This window comes from Zalophus californianus, chromosome 1 (assembly GCF_009762305.2).
Source record: "Zalophus californianus isolate mZalCal1 chromosome 1, mZalCal1.pri.v2, whole genome shotgun sequence".
In the NCBI taxonomy this organism is placed as follows: domain Eukaryota; kingdom Metazoa; phylum Chordata; class Mammalia; order Carnivora; family Otariidae; genus Zalophus; species Zalophus californianus.
This window is the reverse complement of record NC_045595.1, coordinates 96,374,300-96,394,317: the sequence shown is the minus strand read 5'-3', so window position 1 is coordinate 96,394,317 and position 20,018 is coordinate 96,374,300. Positions and strand designations below refer to the sequence as shown.

At 46.2% G+C, this 20,018-nt stretch overlaps 1 protein-coding gene across 6 annotated transcripts in view; it reads right to left on the bottom strand.

The window, feature by feature from the left end:
• Positions 1-20,018, bottom strand: part of CLSTN2 (calsyntenin 2) — a 647,841-nt gene that overhangs the window by 120,096 nt on the left and 507,727 nt on the right. For all 6 annotated transcript variants that reach the window (XM_027584719.2, XM_027584723.2, XM_027584720.2 and 3 more), the window contains one exon: positions 14,794-14,979. In XM_027584719.2, coding sequence (XP_027440520.2) covers positions 14,794-14,979 — 186 coding nt within the window. The remainder of the gene's footprint in view (positions 1-14,793; positions 14,980-20,018) is intronic.

The following is a 20,018-nucleotide window of genomic DNA, read 5'->3' as shown; positions in this document are numbered from 1 at the left end:
TCACCATATATTACATCATTAGTTTTTGGTGCAGTGTTCCATGATTCATTGCTTGTTCATAACACCCAGTGCTCCATGCAGAACGTGCCCTCCTCAATACCCATCACCAGGCTAACCCATCCCCCTACCCCCCTCCCCTCCAGAACCCTCAGTTTGTTTTTCAGAGTCCATCATCTCTCATGGTTCGTCTCCCCCTCTGACATACTCCCCTTTTCTTCCTCTCCTGTTATCTTCTTCTTTTTCTTTTTTCTTAAAATATGTTGCATTATTTGTTTCAGAAGTACAGATCTGTGATTCAACAGTCTTGCACAATTCACAGCGCTCACCGTAGCACATACCCTCCCCAATATCTATCACCCAGCCACCCCATCCCTCCCACCCCCCACCACTCCAGTAACACTCAGTTTGTTTCCTGAGATTAAGAATTCCTCATATCAGTGAGGTCATGTGATACATGTCTTTCTCTGATTGACTTATTTCACTCAGCATAACACCCTCCAGTTCCATCCACGTCGTTGCAAATGGCAAGATCTCATTCCTTTTGATGGCTGCATAATATTCCATTGTGTATATATACCACTTCTTCTTTATCCATTCATCTGTCGATGGGCATCTTGGCTCTTTCCACAGTTTGGCTATGGTGGACATTGCTGCTATAAACATTGGGGTACACGTACCCCTTCGGGTCCCTACATTTGTATCTTTGTGGTAAATACCCAGTAGTGCAATTGCTGGATCGAACGGTAGCTCTAATTTCAACTGTTTGAGGAACCTCCATACTGTTTTCCAGAGGGGTTGCACCAGCTTGCATTCCCACCAACAGTGTAGGAGGGTTCCCCTTTCTCCACATCCCCGCCAACATCTGTCGTTCCCTGACTTGTTAATTTTAGCCATTCTGACGGGTGTGAGGTGGTATCTCATTGAGGTTTTGATTTGGATTTCCCTGATGCCAAGCGATGTTGAGCACTTTTTCATGTGCCTGTTGGCCATTTGGATGTCTTCTTTGGAGAAATGTCTGTTCATGTCTTCTGCCCATTTCTTGATTGGATTATTTGTTCTTTGGGTGTTGAGTTTGATAAGTTCTTTATAGATTTTGGATACTAGCCCTTTATCTGATAGGTCATTTGCAAATATTTTCTCCCATTCTGTCGGTTGTCTTTTGGTTTTGTGGACTGTTTCTTTTGCTGTGCAGAAGCTTTTTATCTTGATGAAATCCCAATAGTTCATTTTTGCCCTGGCTTCCCGTGTCTTTGGCGATGTTTCTAGGAAGAAGTTGCTGCGGCTAAGGTCGAAAAGGTTGCTACCTGTGTTCTCCTTTAGGATTTGGATGGACTCCTGTCTCACGTTTAGGTCTTTCAACCATTTGGAGTCTATTTTTGTGTGTGGTGTAAGGAAATGGTCCAGTTTCATTCTTCTGCATGTGGCTGTCCAATTTTCCCAACACCATTTGTTGAAGAGACTGTCTTTTTGCCATTGGACATTCTTTCCTGCTTTGTCAAAAATAAGTTGACCATAGAGTTGAGGGTCCATTTCTGGGCTCTCAATTCTGTTCCATTGATCTATGTGTCTGTTTTTGTGCCAGTACCATACTGTCTTGATGATGACAGCTTTGTAATAGAGCTGGAAGTCCGGAATTGTGATGCCGCCAGCTTTGCTTTTCTTTTTCAGTATTCCTCTGGCTATTCTGGGTCTCTTCTGGTTCCATACAAATTTTAGGATTATTTGTTCCATTTCTTTGAAAAAAGTGGATGGTATTTTGATGGGGATTGCATTGAATGTGTAGATTGCTCTAGGTAGCATTGACATCTTCACAATGTTGATTCTCCCAATCCATGAGCATGGAACGTTTTTCCATTTCTTTGTGTCTTCTTCAATTTCTTTCAGGAGTATTTTATAGTTTTCTGAGTACAGATCCTTTGCCTCTTTGGTTAGATTTATTCCTAGGTATCTAATCGTTTTGGGTGCAATTGTAAGTGGGATAGACTCCTTGATTTGTCTCTCTTCTGTCTTGTTGTTGGTGTATAGGAATGCCACTGATTTCTGTGCATTGATTTTATATCCTGCTACTTTACTGAATTCCTGTATGAGTTCTAGCAGTTTTGGGGTGGAGTCTTTTGGGTTTTCCACATACAGTATCCTATCATCTGCAAAGAGTGAGAGTTTGACTTCCTCTTTGCCGATTTGGATGCCTTTGATTTCTTTTTGTTGTCTGATTGCTGTGGCTAGGACTTCTAATACTATGTTGAATAGCAGTGGTGAGAGTGGACATCCCTGCCGCGTTCCTGACCTTAGGGGAAAAGCTCTCAGCCTTTCCCCATTGAGAATGATATTCGCTGTAGGTTTTTCATAGATGGCTTTTATGATATTGAGGTATGTACCCTCTATCCCTATACTCTGAAGAGTTTTGATCAAGAAAGGATGTTGTACTTTGTCAAATGCTTTTTCTGCATCTATTGAGAGGATCATATGATTCTTGTTCTTTCTTTTGTTAATGTATTGTATCACGTTGATTGATTTGCGGATGTTGAACCAGCCTTGCAGCCCAGGAATAAATCCCACTTGGTCGTGGTGAATAATCCTTTTAATGTACTGTTGGATCCTATTGGCCAGTATTTTGGTGAGAATTTTTGCATCCATGTTCATCAAGGATATTGGTCTGTAATTCTCTTTTTTGATGGGGTCTTTGTCTGGTTTTGGGATCAAGGTAATGCTGGCCTCATAAAATGAGTTTGGAAGTTTCCCTTCCATTTCTATTTTTTGGAACAGTTTCAGGAGAATAGGTATTAATTCTTCTTGAAAGGTCTGATAGAATTCCCCTGGGAAGCCATCTGGCCCTGGGCTTTTGTTTGTTGGGAGATTTTTGATGATTGTTTCAATTTCCTTAGTGGTTATAGGTCTGTTCAGGTTTTCTATTTCTTCCTGGTTCAATTTTGGTAGTTGATACATCTCTAGGAATGCACCCATTTCTTCCAGGTTATCTAATTTGCTGGCATAGAGTTGCTCATAATATGTTCTTATAATTGTTTGTATTTCTTTGGTGTTGCTTGTGATCTCTCCTCTTTCATTCATGATTTTGTTGATTTGGGTCATTTCTCTTTTCTTTTTGATCAGTCTGGCCAGGGGTTTATCAATCTTGTTAATTCTTTCAAAGAACCAGCTCCTAGTTTCGTTGATCTGTTCTACTGTTCTTTTGGTTTCTAGTTCATTGATTTCTGCTCTGATCTTTATGATTTCTCTTCTCCTGCTGGGTTTAGGCTTTCTTTGCTGTTCTTTCTCCAGCTCCTTTAGGTGTAGGGTTAGGTTGTGTATTTGAGACCTTTCTTGTTTCTTGAGAAAGGCTTGTATTGCTATATACTTTCCTCTCAGGACTGCCTTTGCTGTATCCCAAAGATTTTGAACAGTTGTGTTTTCATTTTCATTGGTTTCCATGAATTTTTTTAATTCTTCTTTAATTTCTTGGTTGACCCATTCATTCTTTAGTAGGATGCTCTTTAGCCTCCATGTATTTGAGTTCTTTCTGACTTTCCTCTTGTGGTTGAGTTCTAGTTTCAAAGCATTGTGGTCTGAAAATATGCAGGGAATGATCCCAATCTTTTGGTACCGATTGAGACCTGATTTGTGACCTAGGATGTGATCAATTCTGGAGAATGTTCCATGGGCACTAGAGAAGAATGTGTATTCTGTTGCTTTGGGATGGAATGTTCTGAATATGTCTGTGAAGTCCATTTGGTCCAGTGTGTCATTTAAAGTCTTTATTTCCTTGTTGATCTTTTGCTTAGATGATCTGTCCATTTCAGTCAGGGGGGTGTTAAAGTCCCCCACTATTATTGTATTGTTGTCAATGTGTTTCTTTGCTTTTGTTATTAATTGCCTTATATAATTGGCTGCTCCCATGTTCGGGGCATAGATATTTACAATTGTTAGATCTTCTTGTTGGATAGACCCTTTAAGTAGGATATAGTGTCCTTCCTCATCTCTTATTACAGTCTTTGTTTTAAAATCTAGTTTGTCTGATATAAGGATTGCCACCCCAGCTTTCTTTTGGTGTCCATTAGCATGGTAAATGGTTTTCCACCCCCTCACTTTCAACCTGGGGGTGTCTTTGGGTGTAAAATGAGTCTCTTGCAGACAGCATCTTGATGGGTCTTGTTTTTTAATCCAATCTGATAGCCTGTGTCTTTTGATTGGGGCATTTAGCCCATTTACATTCAGGGTAACTATTGAAAGGTATGAATTTAGTGCCATTGTATTACCTGTAAGGTGACTGTTAACTGTCTGTTGTCTATGTTCGTTTCTGCTCTTTGCTGTTTTTAGGTTCTCTCTTTGCTTAGAGGACCCCTCTCAATATTTCTTGGAGGGCTGGTTTCATGTTTGCAAATTCCTTTAGTTTTTGTTTGTTCTGGAAGCTTTTTATCTCTCCTTCTATTTTCAATGATAGCCTAGCTGGATATAGTATTCTTGGCTGCATATTTTTCTCGTTTAGTGCTCTGAAGATATCTTGCCAGTCCTTTCTGGCCTGCCAGGTCTCTGTGGATAGGTCTGTTGCCAATCTGATGTTTCTACCATTGTAGGTTACATATCTCTTCTCCCGAGCTGCTCTCAGGATTTTCTCTTTGTCTCTGAGACTCGTAAGTTTTACTATTAGATGTCGGGGTGTTGACCTATTTTTATTGATTTTGAGAGGGGTTCTCTGTGCCTCCTGGATTTTAATGCCTGTTTCCTTCCTCACATTAGGGAAGTTCTCTGCTATAATTTGCTCCAATATACCTTCTGCCCCTCTCTCTCTCTCTTCTTCTTCTGGGATCCCAATTATTCTAATGTTGTTTTGTCTTATCGTATCACTTATCTCTCGAATTCTGCCCTCGTGATCCTGTAGTTGTTTCTCTCTCTTTTTCTCAGCCTCTTTATTTTCCATCATTTGGTCTTCTATATCGCTGATTCTCTCTTCTGCCTCATTTATCCTAGCATTTAGTGCCCCCATTTTTGATTGCACCTCATCAATAGCCTTTTTGATTTCGATTTGGATAGATTTTAGTTCTTTTATTTCTCCAGAAAGGGTTTCTCTAATAACTTCCACGCTTTTTTCAAGCCCAGCTAGTATCTTTAAAGTCATGATTCTGAACTCTAGGTCCGACATCGTACTAATGTCCGTATTGAGTAGGTCCCTGGCTGACGGTACTACCTCTTGTTCTTTTTGCTGAGGTGATTTCTTTCGTCTTGTCATTTTGTCCAGAGGAGAATAGATGAATGAGAGAACAAAAGGCTAACAGGTTTACAACGTCCCCAGCAAGTATACTGTATACAAATCAGAAAAGACCTGAAACCAGGGGAAAAGAAAGGGAAAGAAAGGAAAAAGAAAGAGAAAAAGAAAAAAAAAGGAAAAAAAAGATAAAAACAAAAACAAAACAATTCAAAAAAGGCAGAATATGATCAAATATGATCAGGCTAGTACATAGATCAGTGCCACACACTAGATTTTGGGCGTATTTTGGTCTGTTAGAAAAAAGTGCCTCCTAAAATTTTAAAGGAAGAAAGACATATATGTACAAAATAAGGGTTGATACAATGAAGGGATGGAAGATGACTGTAAAGATGAAAATTATAAAAGATTTTATAAAAGGACTTGGTAAGATAAGTTGTTTGAAAAAAGAAAGAAGATTTAAGGAAAAAAAAAAAAAAGGAAAAAGGGAGAGAATGTGATCAGGCAGGAGACTAGAACAAAGCCATACACTAGTGGTTTAGGGTATATTTTGATCTGTTAGAAGAAACTGTACCTCAAAATTTTAAAGAGAGAACAACTTATATATATATGCCAAAAACAAGGATAACTACTATGAAGGGATAAAATATGACTCTAAAAATGAAAAAAAAATAAAAAGTTTTTTTTTTTTTAAAAAGGGATTTATAAGATGTTGGTTGAAAAAGGGAAAAAGAAAAATAAAAAAAGTCAACAAAAATTAACTTTGATGAAATAATGAATCATGGTAAAAAAAAAAAAAAAAAAAGAAGCCATGAATCTATGTGCAGTATTCCCCTAGCGCTGGAGTTCTCCTATTCTCCTTGATCAATCAACTTGGTCTTGGCTTGCTGGCTGTTTGTGTTGATCTTCTGGGGGAGGGGCCTGTTGCTGTGGTTTCCAAATGTGTTTGCCGGAGGCGGAATTGCCCCGCCCTTGTCGGTCCGGGCTAAGGAAGCTGCTCCAGTTTGCTCTCAGGAGCTTTTGTTCCCTGCAAGCTCTCGGTACAGCTTTGGAGGACCAGGGCGAAAATGGCGGCCTCCCAGTCTCCGCCCGGAGGAGCCGAGAACTCGGGGCCCCACTCCTCAGTGCGCCCCCAGAGAAAAGCAGTCACTCCCGTGTCCCCGGTCTCCGGCCGCACTCCGTGCTCACCTGGCCTGTGACCGAGCGTTGCTATCTCTGGCACCCGACCCCGCTCGGAGTCTCCAAACCCAGCAGATCCCTGCAGTGCGTTCCCGCACCGCTCCTCCCCGGGAAGGAAGGGGAGTCTCCCCGGATCTGCTGCTTGTTGGGTCCTTGCTGGGGGAGCCGTGCCCCGACTGGGCCGCAGATCACAGTTTATGGCAACCCCGAGCTGAGAGCCCGCGACTCTGCTCCGTATCTGCAGCCGGCTTCCCCGCCCCGACACCTGGGAGCTCTGCCGCACTCAGGCACCCCCGGTCTCTCTGTGACCCCAAGGGTCCTGAGACCACACTGTCCCGGGAGGATTCCACCCCCCGCTTAGCCACTGCAGCGGCGTCCCTCTGCTGAGCCAACTTTTAAAAGGTCCGATTTTGTGCTCCGCGGCTCTAGCACTTGCCAGAAGCGGCCGGCGGAGGCCCCTCCCCCGCCGTCTATCCTCCCGAATATCGCCTCGGATTCACTTCTCCGGACGTCCTACCTTCCAGTAAGTGGTCGCTTCTCTGTTCAGAGAGTTGTTGCTACTCTCCTGTTCGATCTCCTGTTGAGTTCGTAGGTGTTCAGAATGGTTTGATCCCTATTCAGCTGAATTCCTGGGACCAGACAAAATCTAGGTCTCCTACTCCTCCGCCATCTTGCTCCGCCCCCCGATCACTGGACTTCTCAATTCTGTATATCAGAGTCTCATCTCACCTAAGGTTTGGGTTCCAAAGTCAGCTACCACAAACATCCACAGTTAAAATGACCCTTGAGAATCCTTCGGGAAGGTGCCATATTGGAAATGAATATACCTCTCTGAAAACACTTAACCAGCCAGTTTTCCCTCTAGTCTTGGAGCAGATCATCAAGTCTAGGGTTCAGCACCCATCGGTTTGCAATAGAAATTTATGCTATGTGAGAAACAGGTATCCTTAGAGCCCGTTGCTGTGTTTAGCTGTGAGAGGCTCGCCCTGGGAGAGGCCTCCAGGAACTGTGGCGTCTGAGAGGGCGGGAGATTCCGATCTGCCAATTCATGATCGCCCTGCAGCTGATGCTTATCAAGGGGGATGTGGGGATGGTGCTGGCTGCATCATTTACATGTGTATTTCCTAGGGTTTGGGAGTTGGTGCCAGGCCTGACACACAGCAGGCACTCCATTAACATTTATAACTGCCCTTTCTCCCACCCGGCGCCTCCATGAGGTACTTCTAGCCATCTACCCAATGCTCAGGTGTGCCTGCCCAGGCAGCCTCATGTCCGGGCCCCACCCCTCTCCTCAGTATTTACTTGTTCTCATCCCATGGCCCTGCAGCCTTGTCTGGTATCCATTTTATTTATCTCATAAGTTGATTCACATGAATGTTTTAATGACTAACAAAGCCTTAGGGGGCAATCACCCTCCAAAGGTGTCTGAAAGACATAAGTGTATCTAGGCGGTAGCAGGTAGAGATGTGGGGCTGGTTTAGGAGTGGAAGATATGTGGTCTTTTGGAGCAAATTCATTGTCTTAGAACCCCCAGAATAATGCAAAATGGCAACTGCTTCTTTGACCCGTAGGTAAGTTGGCTCTGATGCCAGGCTCTGTCTCCAGTTCGTAGACAGCCGGGTAACTGGCACACTCAGAGTGTCAGTTCCTGAAGTTTCAGGGGGCCAGACGAGTGCAGGCTGAGTACTCAGGGCTCCTGACTTCCGGCTCAGGCCAGGGAAGCCAATGCGGTCTAGCAGAGCCGGAGCAAAGGTGCGCGCCAGCTTTGCCACCAATACCATTGCTAGTATTTTCCTAACAATAGGTTTTGGGGCACTGAGCACCAGACCTGAATTAAGTACTACAGTGTTTTTTCTCCGTTACTCCTCCATGTGGTAAATACTATTGTGATTCCAGTCTACAAGTAAGAACCTAGGCTCAGTGAGCCCAGGATTACAACCAGCTAGTGAGCGGGCCCATCTGCAGGGCCTTCCGGCTCCAAAGCCTAATGCCTCCCACGGCACCACCTCAGTGAAGCTGGAGGGAAATCTTGTAACCTCCTCCCCTTTTTACAATTGGAAAACAAAGCCCAGAGAAGGGAAACGACTTGACCAAGGTCACACAGCCCCTGCGCTAGCTAGAGGCAGGCCCAGCTCTCAGATTCCCAGCTAATGTTCATTCTACCATACAATATGGTGTCTTGCCAAGCACACAGCACAGTCCCCTGGGATCCCACCTCCCCACACAGGTGGCTGTCTGCAGAGAGGCACATTGAAGACAGCATGTGCCCTGGTAAGGCCACTGATGCAGACTTCCTTGATTCCGTGGTGAAAGGAGTGGCAGGCCACCCCGCCTAACCCACAGATGTTGCCTACCAGGAAGCATCAAGCTGTAAGGAACCAGATGGTGCAGACTTCCCCAGCTTAGCAGCTTGTATTTCATTTCTCCGTGCACTTAAACAAACTGAGAGAGATTTACTTTCTCCCAAAGTTCCTCTCTCTCCTCTCCTCAAGGGATCTCATGGAAAGCTGTGGGTGAACAGGACCCATCACTTGCAAAGATGGCACAGCATCATCTGCACACAGGGTGGATTTAAGAAGCTCCTTGGGAATCTCTGCGAAGGTCTCTGGGACCCATCAGGCTGCTTAGAGTCCACGCTGGTCTGGTGCATAGCAGTTGTAGCTTGAGTGGGGGGAGCTTGAAACCAGAGTTGAGGTGTGATTCAAGGTCCCCGAGCCCTAGCGTGGGGAGGCCTCTCTGAGTCAGCAAGTAGATAAAGATGGAGTGAATGAGGCAGATTTCAGGATACATTGTAGTGTGAACGCATCAATGGAGCCTGAGGGCACTGAACTTAACTGCAGGGTTTGCATTCAGCTCTGGATGACTTCGGTCAGGGCAGAGTGTCCTTAGCACTTGGAGGTGAGCCTGTGGCAATAGTGATTGACACGGAGCCTCAGGTCTTGCCTCCTTATGGTCTACCACAGGGCAAGAATGAGTAGGAGGGTCTCAGGGGAGAGGAACCATTGTAACCAAAGACACAGGCCTCATTCTGTGGAGTACTCTCACAATTGCAATGTCAACTCCTTGTTATCTCCATAAATATTTATGTAACGTCTAGGTTATGTCAGGCACTGTGGGTGAAAGGCAGCAATGAACCAAACAGAAGTTGGCCCTACCTTTAGGGACCCAGTAGAAAATCTTTAACCTTTGGTGGGTGGACGATGTCAGTGGCAGAGTGTCAGGGGAGGACAGGGAGGCCCTCTTGACAAACGCTGCACTAGGACTGCATGGTGGCGGAGTGCATTCTGTTCTCCGCAGGTTTCTCTGACCCACTGATGTCACTTAGCCATGTGACTTGCTCTGATCAATAAAATGTGAGTGCAAATGACATGTCATTTCAGGGCAGAAGCTTTAACCGACTGAGCCCCCCAGGCGCCCCCCAGGGCAGAAGCTTTAAGAGCCAGTTTGTGGTTCTCCACGTGTCTTTTCCGTGTACATGAGATACACAGTGCTCTACGTAAAGGCTGTTTGTTAGGCATCAGAATTGGCAGAAAAGAAGTCAAACTCTCACTCTTTGCAGATGATATGCTACTTTATGTGGAAAACCCAGAAGACTCCACCCCAAAACTGCTAGAACTCATACAGGAATTCAGTAAAGTGGCAGGATATAAAATCAATCCACAGAAATCAGTGGCATTCCTATACACCAACGACAAGACAGAAGAAAGAGAAATTAAGGAGTCGTTCCCATTTACAATTGCACCCAAAACCATAAGATACCTAGGAATAAATCTAACCAAAGAAGCAAAGAATCTGTACTCAGAAAACTATAAAATACTCATGAAAGAAATTGAGGAAGACACAAAGAAATGGAAAAACGTTCCATGCTCATGGACTGGAAGAACAAATATTGTGAAGATGTCAATGCTCCCTAGAGCAATCTACACATTCAATGCAATCTCCATCAAAATACCATCCACTTTTTTCAAAGAAATGGAACAAATAATCCTAAAATTTGTATGGAACCAGAAGAGACCCCGAATAGCCAGAGGAATATTGAAAAAGAAAAGTAAAGCTGGCGGCATCATAATTCCAGACTTCCAGCTCTATTACAAAGCTGTCATCATCAAGACAGTATGGTACTGGCACAGAAACAGACACATAGATCAATGGAACAGAATAGAGAGCCCAGAAATGGACCCTCAACTCTATGGTCAACTCATCTTCGACAAAGCAGGAAAGAATGTCCAATGGAAAAAAGTCTCTTCAACAAATGGTATTGGGAAAATTGGACAGCCACACGCAGAAGAATGAAACTGGACCATTTCCTTACACCACACACAAAAATAGACTCAAAATGGATGGAAGACCTAAATGTGAGACAGGAATCCATCAAAATCCTAGAGTAGAACACAGGCAGCAGCCTCTTCGACCTCAGCCGCAGCAACTTCTTCCTAGAAACATCGCCAAAGGCAAAAGAAGCAAGGGCAAAAATGAACTATTGGGACTTCATCAAGATAAAAAGCCCTGTGCTTAAGCCTTATGATTAAGGATTTAATCTGAGTTCTGATAGGTTTGCGCCAATTTTCCTTAAAGCAATAGGCCCCCTTCTGGTCTCCAAGAGTCTAGGGGACCCACACTCAAGCCTGGAAGCTCCAGCCTTGTAGAGGCATCTTGGAGAAGCTGCTGATAACTTCCAGGACTTGAGTGATTCTAGGGGTACAAATACCTCTGCTTGTGATTCGGAATGAGGATGAGCTCTGTCAAGCTTCATGATGTAGTAGAAAACCACGATCTTAACTTTTTTTTTAAACATGTCTTCCCCAGAAGACTGCATTGTCAAGCGGTCTTACTAACCTCAAGAATTGCAGCATTTGGACACTCAACAAATATTTGTTGAATTAATAAATACATGAATGACCGAATGAATGAATGAACAAATCATCTATGGAAATCTCCAGGGCTCACAAGTGCATATATCCTGAGCACAACTTAATGTCTGGTGATCTGGAATGCTCTGACGGATCAGCTGCTTGGTTTAAGAGCATGCTCTCATTCTGTGGCCTTTCCTTCAACAGGACGTGCCCTCATAGATCCTGACCCCACACACAAAAGAGCTGCCCCGGGCAGCGTGTGTGGAGCAGCGAGCCACCTGCCAGGAGCCCTGTGATCCCGAGGAGGAACAGCCCCTGGCCTCCACGATAGGAAAGGCATGTGCATCACGGACTGCTTTTCTATTTACTGTCATATGTGGTGACTTAGGGGCATCAAAGTGGGCCCTTCCTGGGGCTGTCAGTAATGTCAAATTTAATTTGGCCAAGAGGTCTTCCTCAGGGCCTCATGGGGCATTTCACACTCAAGGCAATTCTGTGACACTTCACTTCTGGAAGGGCTGGGCCTGAGACGCCAGAGCCCTTCATCTTGAATCTCTGAATTCAGAGGAAGTGATCGGCAGTTTGCCCAACTTCTCCAAGAAACCTGGCTTTAGGTAGAGTGAGGCTAGTGGCAGGCCATCTGAGGCTGTGTTCTACAAGCTCAAGGGGACCTGGGTTCAGGGTCCTGCATTGTTTTTGTTTCAAGGCAGAATGCAGGCATCTCAGTGTGGGCCCAGAGAGGCTATTTCAAAAGCGGCTGCACCTGTCACGTCCTTCCTGACTACGGGCTTGGAACTAGCTCTTGTCTGCTCCTAATGGAACCGGCGTTGCAAGAACAGGAAGCAGGTGGGCAGTGACCAGACACGCAAAATGCCGCTCCACAGAGACACCCCTGCCTGGGTCACTGCATAGCTATGGTATCACAGAAGAGATACCGGAACTCAAAGGCATGCAGGAAGCACCCGCAGGATAGCCTCCCTGGTGTACAAAGGCCAGGAGAATACTGCTGAAGGGAAAGGTTTGGAATAGCAAAGCAGGGAGAGATTCTGGTGGAAGAAATCATGAGCAAAGATTTAGGGATGAGAGCCAGCCAGGCACAGGGACAAAGGAGGTGTCCCGGCCCAGAAGAGGCGGAGCATCAGGAAGAAACTGGCTACAACAATGGATCGGCAGGGTGGAGGCAGGTCCTCAGAACGCGTCCAGAGTCAGGCAGGCGTTGGACCCCCACACCCGGATGTCCCCGGGCACCAGTGCTTGTAGTCCCTAAGTGTGCCCGTGCCTGGATTCCTACTTCTGGTCGGTGGCATCCTTGTCCAGTTAGATGCTTACACTTGAGTCATCTTAGATTCCTTCCTTCTCACTCCTGACAGCTAATCCATCATTGATTAGCTTGCTGATTTTGCCTCCTAAAGCCATCTTAAATGCATTCCTACTGCCACTCTCCTGGTTCAGAACTCATTATCTCTTGCTTAGACCATGGCAATAACATCCTAATTGGTCTCACTGTTTCCATCCAAAGTCAATGAAGATTTGGAAGATGAAAAATGCCTGGCTGTTGATGCTGAAAGTGTCATGGCCATTCCCTAGTTGGGAAAGCCTGCGAGCAATTTGTTTACCATCCACTGAAAACACATGGAAGCTTGTCCTGAACCTAAGCCGCCCCACAGGAGGAGGAATTATAACCCAGACTCTGTTTTGGAAGCCATCCAGCCTGCATCTCCCTCGAAAGGGGAGCACGGGGCCTGATGGGCTGCCTCCTTCTGAAGCCCACTCCAGCACCGGACGCACATCTGGGTTCCATTCATTTGCTTCTGCCCTTTTTTTCCTGAGCTCTCTCCCTCCATGGAATTCAAGATTCAGACTCCTGACACGGAGGCAGGAGTGGCCCTGCCCATCAGCTTACTCGTACAGAGTCCCCACAGTGCGGTGGGCACTCCTACCAGGAATGTCACCAGAAAGACACAGAGACCCCCCGCCCCCCGTAAAGGGTGTCTCCTGGAACCAGGTAAGCTCACCTCTTGGGGGAAAGCTGCTTTCCTCACTGAATTACCTGCCTTCCTGCAAGGTGACGCCGGCAGCCCAGAAGGAATGAGCAGTGTTAACAACCAGATGCAATTTTGCTCTAAAGTTTCTTCCCTCAGAAAAAATCCTTCTCCCTCTCCCTATCTCCTCATCTCTCCCCAGCAACATTCAAAAGCAAATCACAAGTGTGTGCCCTTGGGCCCATCTGATCTTTAACAACCTGATTCCATCATCTCCTTCTCACCCGGAGGAGTTTAGGAAATGACTGTAACCCACGGTGGTGTGGGGTCGAGTTGACTTATAATCCAGGTGCACGGGGAGCGAAATGGCATGTACATTCACAGTAAGATGTCGTCGGAGATGGCTTCTTGCACACGAATGAAGGAGAGCACCAGAGGCCCCCGACATCCATTTTTGCGGGGGCTGTCTGGAGTCCTGAAGTTGTAGTGTTCTCCCCAACCTACTGCATTGCCTTGGAGAAGCCTGTGTCCCCACAGGCCTTCCTGACAGCCTGGTGACATGACAAATGGGACATGGCCCAAGTAGGGTCCACTTCACATTTACTTCTAAAATTTTCACCTGATTCCTTGGGCAAGAGCAGCGTGTGTGTGTGTGTGCGTGCGCGTGTGCGCACACACGCATGCACAGCAATGGTGAGGGAGGAAAACTGCCCCAGCCATAGTCGTGGAGGGCCCACCAGGAGTGGATGGTGCTCAGGAAATGCACTGTGTTCAAGAGGCTCCTTTTCCTCTTGTGGAGATGGAGTTACCCCCCAATACAGGACTAGTCAAAGAGTAAGCTCTTTTCGAAGCTCCCCACAGCATAGCTGGGGACCCAGATGTGAGTTCCTGAATACTCTTGGAGAGAATGAGAAAGCAATGAAACGTATGTGGTCCACCTTACCCCAAGGCCCATCGACACCTCAACGGTTTGGCTTGCCACGCACAGGGGACCATTCCCAGTATGTGGAGCACTCTGCAGGCTGACTTGAGAGACTGACATTCTAGCTGCCACGGCCTGGCCTGCCTTCACAGCTGCTGAGCTCAACTGCCTGCATTCAGGTAGAAGTGACTTCAACTCCGCCACCTTCTAACTAGGGTCTTGAACCAGCCATTTTTTTTTTCTCTCTGGGCCTCAAATTTTCCGTCTTTAAAATGGGATGAATAACAGCCTCCCGACAATGAAGATGAGAGAGTTAAACAAACTGATACATGTGAAGAGTATGGCAGGTACACCCAGTCAGTGCTTTGTGAAGCTCTTTCCTTGTGTAGCACCTCTCTGGGCCTTGTTTCCTAGCTCTGACTCTTTAACTGTAATAAGACCAGGCGAAATCCAGGTCTCCTACTCCTCTGCCATCTTGCTCTGCCCAGCAAAAAAAAAAAAGCTCTTTAACCGTAATAAGTAAACTCAGTATTCATCCAGGAGTTACAGATGCCGATGCGGTTGGGAGGGACTCATTCTTTCCTAACATAAGATACGCTTTATATGGATCATTTAAAAGCAATTAATTAAAAACAATCCCAACAGGGAGAAACCTACCACATAATTTCTGAAGAGATCTCTCAGAGTAGGTCTCCCGGTCACAGCCCTTTCCGATGTAATTGGTCTGCAGCTCCGTGGTGATCTGGATGGAGGACACGGCCCCGTCGCACGTCTCCAGGTGGATGCTGGGGAAAAGCGGCATGCTCCCTGAGCCAGGCTGATACTCAATCCTCTTGGTCCAGTCTGAATCAACAAGGAAAAGATGAAAGTCAATCAGGGATTGGCCAGTTCCGCCATAACACTTGTTCTGAAAATGTGCATCTGTTCCAACATAATTGATATATTGGGGAACGGTTTGAGGATAAGGGAAATTTCACATTTGCTTATGCAAGATTTCCTTCCTGAGAAACACTAGGGGAAGGCAGAAAACAGCATCCAACTGAGCCGAACCAGGTAGGAAGATACAAAACACGCACGTGTACACACCTCAAAATCTAGCTGCCATGCAGTCCACTGTACGTTATGAGCCACATCCACCTGCCCCCGCAGTGACAGCATGCCTTCCATTCAGAAAGCACCACCGCCAGCCCCCCATCACAGTACTGCCCCAGCTGCAGCCCTCCCCTGTCCTCTGCTACGGGCAAACACCCGGTCTCTTCAAGGTGAGGTGCCAGATTCACTGTAGGACTTCTCTATTTCTTAACCATTTAACCTGTGTAAAACTGTGCTAATTTTTTTTTCTTTCTCTCTTTCTATGTATACTGATGACATTCTTGAGTGTTATGCTGCTCGCCCCATTACCCCCATTTTGCCCAGTGGGGTGATTTTTAGGAACACGTACATCCTGTCGCAAAACAAGAGAGCATGGTAGTTCAGGGTTACTTGGGGTCATGAAGTGGGGCGCAGGATTCTTTCTCAAGCATTCAGGACTGTGACCCATTTAAGTAGGGCCTATGGGTTTACCACTTCTTTTTTTTAGTGGAAAAATAATTTGGAGATGATAAAGCGTTTGAGAGGAACAAAACCACAATCAAAATGGCACCATAAAAAATAGAGCAGTCAATGAAAATAAACACCAATAGGGCGTGTACACATGGATTGACTGGAACAACCACAGCAGCAGTTGAAAAGCAGGGGAGAGTCGAGGCAACGCTCATCGTGACCGGTCACAGCGCTTGCTGACAGCACTGAGTGCACCACGCTGTGTGAGGACGCACGTCTGAGAGGTCTGTACAACCCTCAGTCGGACTGCTGGGTAGAATCAAGTAATGTGACGTATGGATACTAGCAGTTGATGAATCCCAAATGTTTGTCACATAGAACCTTGCTAGGAGGTTATCCTTTTGCTGAAGCAGAAATAAAAATCTATGAAATTGCTTGCTCTCGCCTATGAGAAACGGGGCAAGTCTGGCTTTCGTAGGTCAGTGTTCTTTGCAAGTGCTCAGTGGGCCACTGGCTGCCATCTTGAGCAATTCCAGTGCAGGGGCCAGATGCCTTTGTCCACTGAGCAGCCGTGTGCTCAGGGTTTCCATGTGCAAGGCTCTGTTCGGAGCATCGAGGATACAGCAGTGAAGGAGGTGGGAAAGTTTCCCGCCTTGCGGAGCTGGCACGGGGGTTCGGGTGGCTGGGGGGCAGCCTGTGCTGTACTGTCTGAGAGGGTGAGCCTCGAAAAGGAAAAGTGGTGACAGAGAGGGGCTGTTTAGATGGAGCGAGTTCCTGTCTGAGCTGAGGTCTGCATGTCAAGTATAAATGTGCGTGGGAAGCCTCAGTGAAGCGGGTTTGAAGCAGATGCCCAGCGATCTTGGCTTGACTCTGTCTGGTCAGGGAGTTCTTGGGCAGGCTAATGAAGGTCTCCAAGCCTCAGGCACCTCATCAATAAAAGAGGGACCTTACAGCGTTGGGGTGAGGACTGAGGGCCTCCGTGTGTGCATGGCATGTGGTAGGGCCTCAATCAGTGTTGTTCTAAGAGAGGAAGGAGATGTTCAGTCCTAGGGGACAGTGTTCCCTGCACTGCAACCCTGCCATGTTCCAGATAACCATGGAATCTGGGTTTAGGTCTGAACCCTCACGTCAGCCAGCCACCCCTTTGGGGTTTTCTCAGGGCAGGCCATGAGCAGAGACTGCACCCAGTGAGGTTGGTCACCAGGAACTTACCACTGGACGGTATTTGGATGGGAGGGACTTCATGTGAAAGAGAATGGACCTAATTGCATGCTTCTCCTCACAGCCCCGAGGAGCTGTGTCTGGACTAGCCCATCACCTTCTGGAGGATAAGATCATGGAGCTGCTCTAAATCATGCTCCAGAGGCCCCAAGTTCAATTAAGATGAACCGCTGGAGAACAGGAGGGCTTTTTGTCAGGTGCATCTGAAGGTCACAGAGCTGTAAGAAGCAGTCCACACACAGCCAGCCTTGTGTCTTAGGTCCATTGTTTCATGCATCTCTGCACTTGATCATGCTGTTTCCTCTACACAAAGCTCCATTCCTGTCCCCTTCTGTCTTGTTAACTGCATGCAACCTTTCCGAATTTCTCGTCTGGGTAGATACGCTCGTCTGTGCTCCATGGCATCCTCAGCATTAGACACAGCACTGGACTCTAAGCTTCATGGTTACTCCGAATCCCCATCACACCCTGTGCCCAGTGCCTGGCACGGAGTTAGATGCTCACTCGATACTGGTAGAAAGTGTGAATGAATCCTGTGGGATTAATTTGTATGCTTGCCTCCCCGAGCAACTGGGAGCTCCTCAAAGGCAGGGATTGTGATGCTTATTTTTGATCCCTCTGTGCTGAGGTCAGAGCGCAGGGAATATTTGCCAGGTGGATCTGGGGAGCCTCAGACCCCTGACCTGACTGCTGCTATGGCAGGCTTCCCTGAGCCCCAGACAGCACTTGTGGCCTATCTACACTTCTCTGGTACTGCCCCTGCCTAATCCTACCCTCAGTGCTACAGCACCACCCATCCCGACAGCAGCCTGTAACATGTGGGTTCTTTTTGTTCTCAGCAAGGCAGGCAGTCCAGAATTGAGGATGGAGGAATCTACTTCCCGATAATAAGAAATGGCATCCAGGAGGACGGCTCTTCCCCTTCCCTGCCTCATCCCTCTTTCCCTGGACCTTCCCTCTCTTAAAGATGCAGAGAGGAACACGGATAAAGTGGTTTTGTGTACGGGGCCATGGGGTGAGCCCCGTGGCACCAGTCCTTGACGTTCTGCTATTTCTGCTCGTGTAAGGTCCTCGGATATCATCTCCTTCTGGAAGCCTCTTCACTGGAGAAGCCCAAGACATCGGTGGGATTGATTCCCTTTATTCTGTGGGGCTGTGGGTACTTAGATATTTTGCTGGTTATCTTTGATAACATTCCACCTGAAATCCTTTTTGGAAGGAGTGCAAATAAAGAAGCAAATAAATAATGAAGGGAAGGTCAGTGGAGGCACAGGCCTGGTAGAGTTTTCGTTCCTCTCACCACCCTCTGGCTGGGGGGCAGAGGGCCTCTTCAGGAAGGAATCAGGTACAAAAGAGCCTAGGGAACATCACATCTGCAGTTGCTTTGGCGACCTCACAAGGCTTGCTTTTGAGGGTTCACAAGGAGCAGGCAAAATTGTAACCATACAGTAAAAGAAATCGATGAAGCTTTCTGAGTATAGTGTCCTTGACAGAGTAGGGAGTTCACACAAACAGCTTTCATTTTCCCAGAAGGAGTCTGAGATGGGGATCAAGAGAGCCAAAGGTAAGTCATCACTTTCAGCTTTTGTCACATGAAATGTCTATTCATCCTCATTTCCTGGAGGAAGGATAGCAAGATGGGTAAAAGTTTGACCTCTAAATTCAGTGTGCCTGAATGCAAATCCCGCCCCTACTACTTCCTGCATAACTTTGGGCAAATCATTTACCCTCTCTGAGCCTCAGTTTCCTCTTATATAAACAATAAGTGTTGTCTACCACCCAGGATTTGGGGGAGGGGATTAAATGCAGACTCATTTTAGCACCAAACACAAGGGTTATGTTCAATAGATACATTATAGTTAACTTATCATTTATTCAATAGCACTTATTGCAGGAAACAAAGGATATACAACTATGAAGCACCTACAAGGTGCTAAGCACTTATACATCTACTCTTTTGTTTGATCCTCCCAGCAACCCAGTGATTATTATCTTAATTGTGCAGATGACAAAGCCATGGTTGATAGTTGGTATGACTTGCCCAGGGCCATGCAGCTCTTTTACCATAGCTCTGCCATGATTCGGAGGATTTGCCAGGATGGAGAACAAGTGTAATTTTTACAGATTCATTTTTGAATGTTCAATTTATACTGATATATATATATATAAATACATAAATATATAAAAGTCATAATCTCTGATGTTGGCAAAGGATCAAGGAGTGTTGTCAGTTTCATCACTGCTTGACCTTGAGGGCAGCTGCTGGGGGCACAGGGGTTGCTTTAGCCCTGGAGACTGGACAGGACTGCACTTGAATCTCATCTCCTCTAAATGTGGGTCATGTGACCTCTGCAAAGCTGAGTGAGTCATCTCTGAGCCTCCACTGTCTCATCTGTAGATCTGAGTTAGAGATACCTCCTCATGGGCTTATCATGAGCATTTAAGGTTAAGAGCCCAACACGGCAAACTTCCTGTTGAAGCCTCACAATAGGAATGTCCCGCTCCCTGGTTCACAAGCTTCCCAGACTTCTCCGAGCTGTCCTGCTTGGAAACAAAATCTTCCCAGTGTATAAAGGACCTGGAGACTAGTTTATGAAGTGTGGTTCATTTATTTTCTTAAGTGAAGAGAAAGGAAGCAGCTACCTTTTGTTTTGATAAATCAGGCTCAACTACCTCGTAAGTATTCATGGAAAAGCGAACAGTGAATGCCTTTAGGAATTAAACTCCTTCTCCATGGGTTAAGGATTTAGAAACGTGATGATTTTATTATAACTCCCACTAAATTTGTTTTCTTATCAGGAGAATATTAGCCATTTGGAACTCTCCTATTAGATGCCTGGAGGTGGAAAAAAGCCGAATCTGAGACTTTTTTTGGCAAGCACAGGCTTTGGGGGTTCTTGTAATCCAAGACATTCAGAATTGTTCCACTTCTGTACGCAGAAGTGACACTGAAGTATGAAAAGGAAAGACACAGGTGTGTCGAAACACCCTTCATTCCTTCACTGTGCGTGCTCACAGGCCTCCAGCTCTTCCTGGTCTTGGCTGAAGAGGCATCAGGTGTTCTAGGAAATGTCTGGATTCATACAAGGTGAGTGGCTGGCTGTGAGGATGCTGGAGAG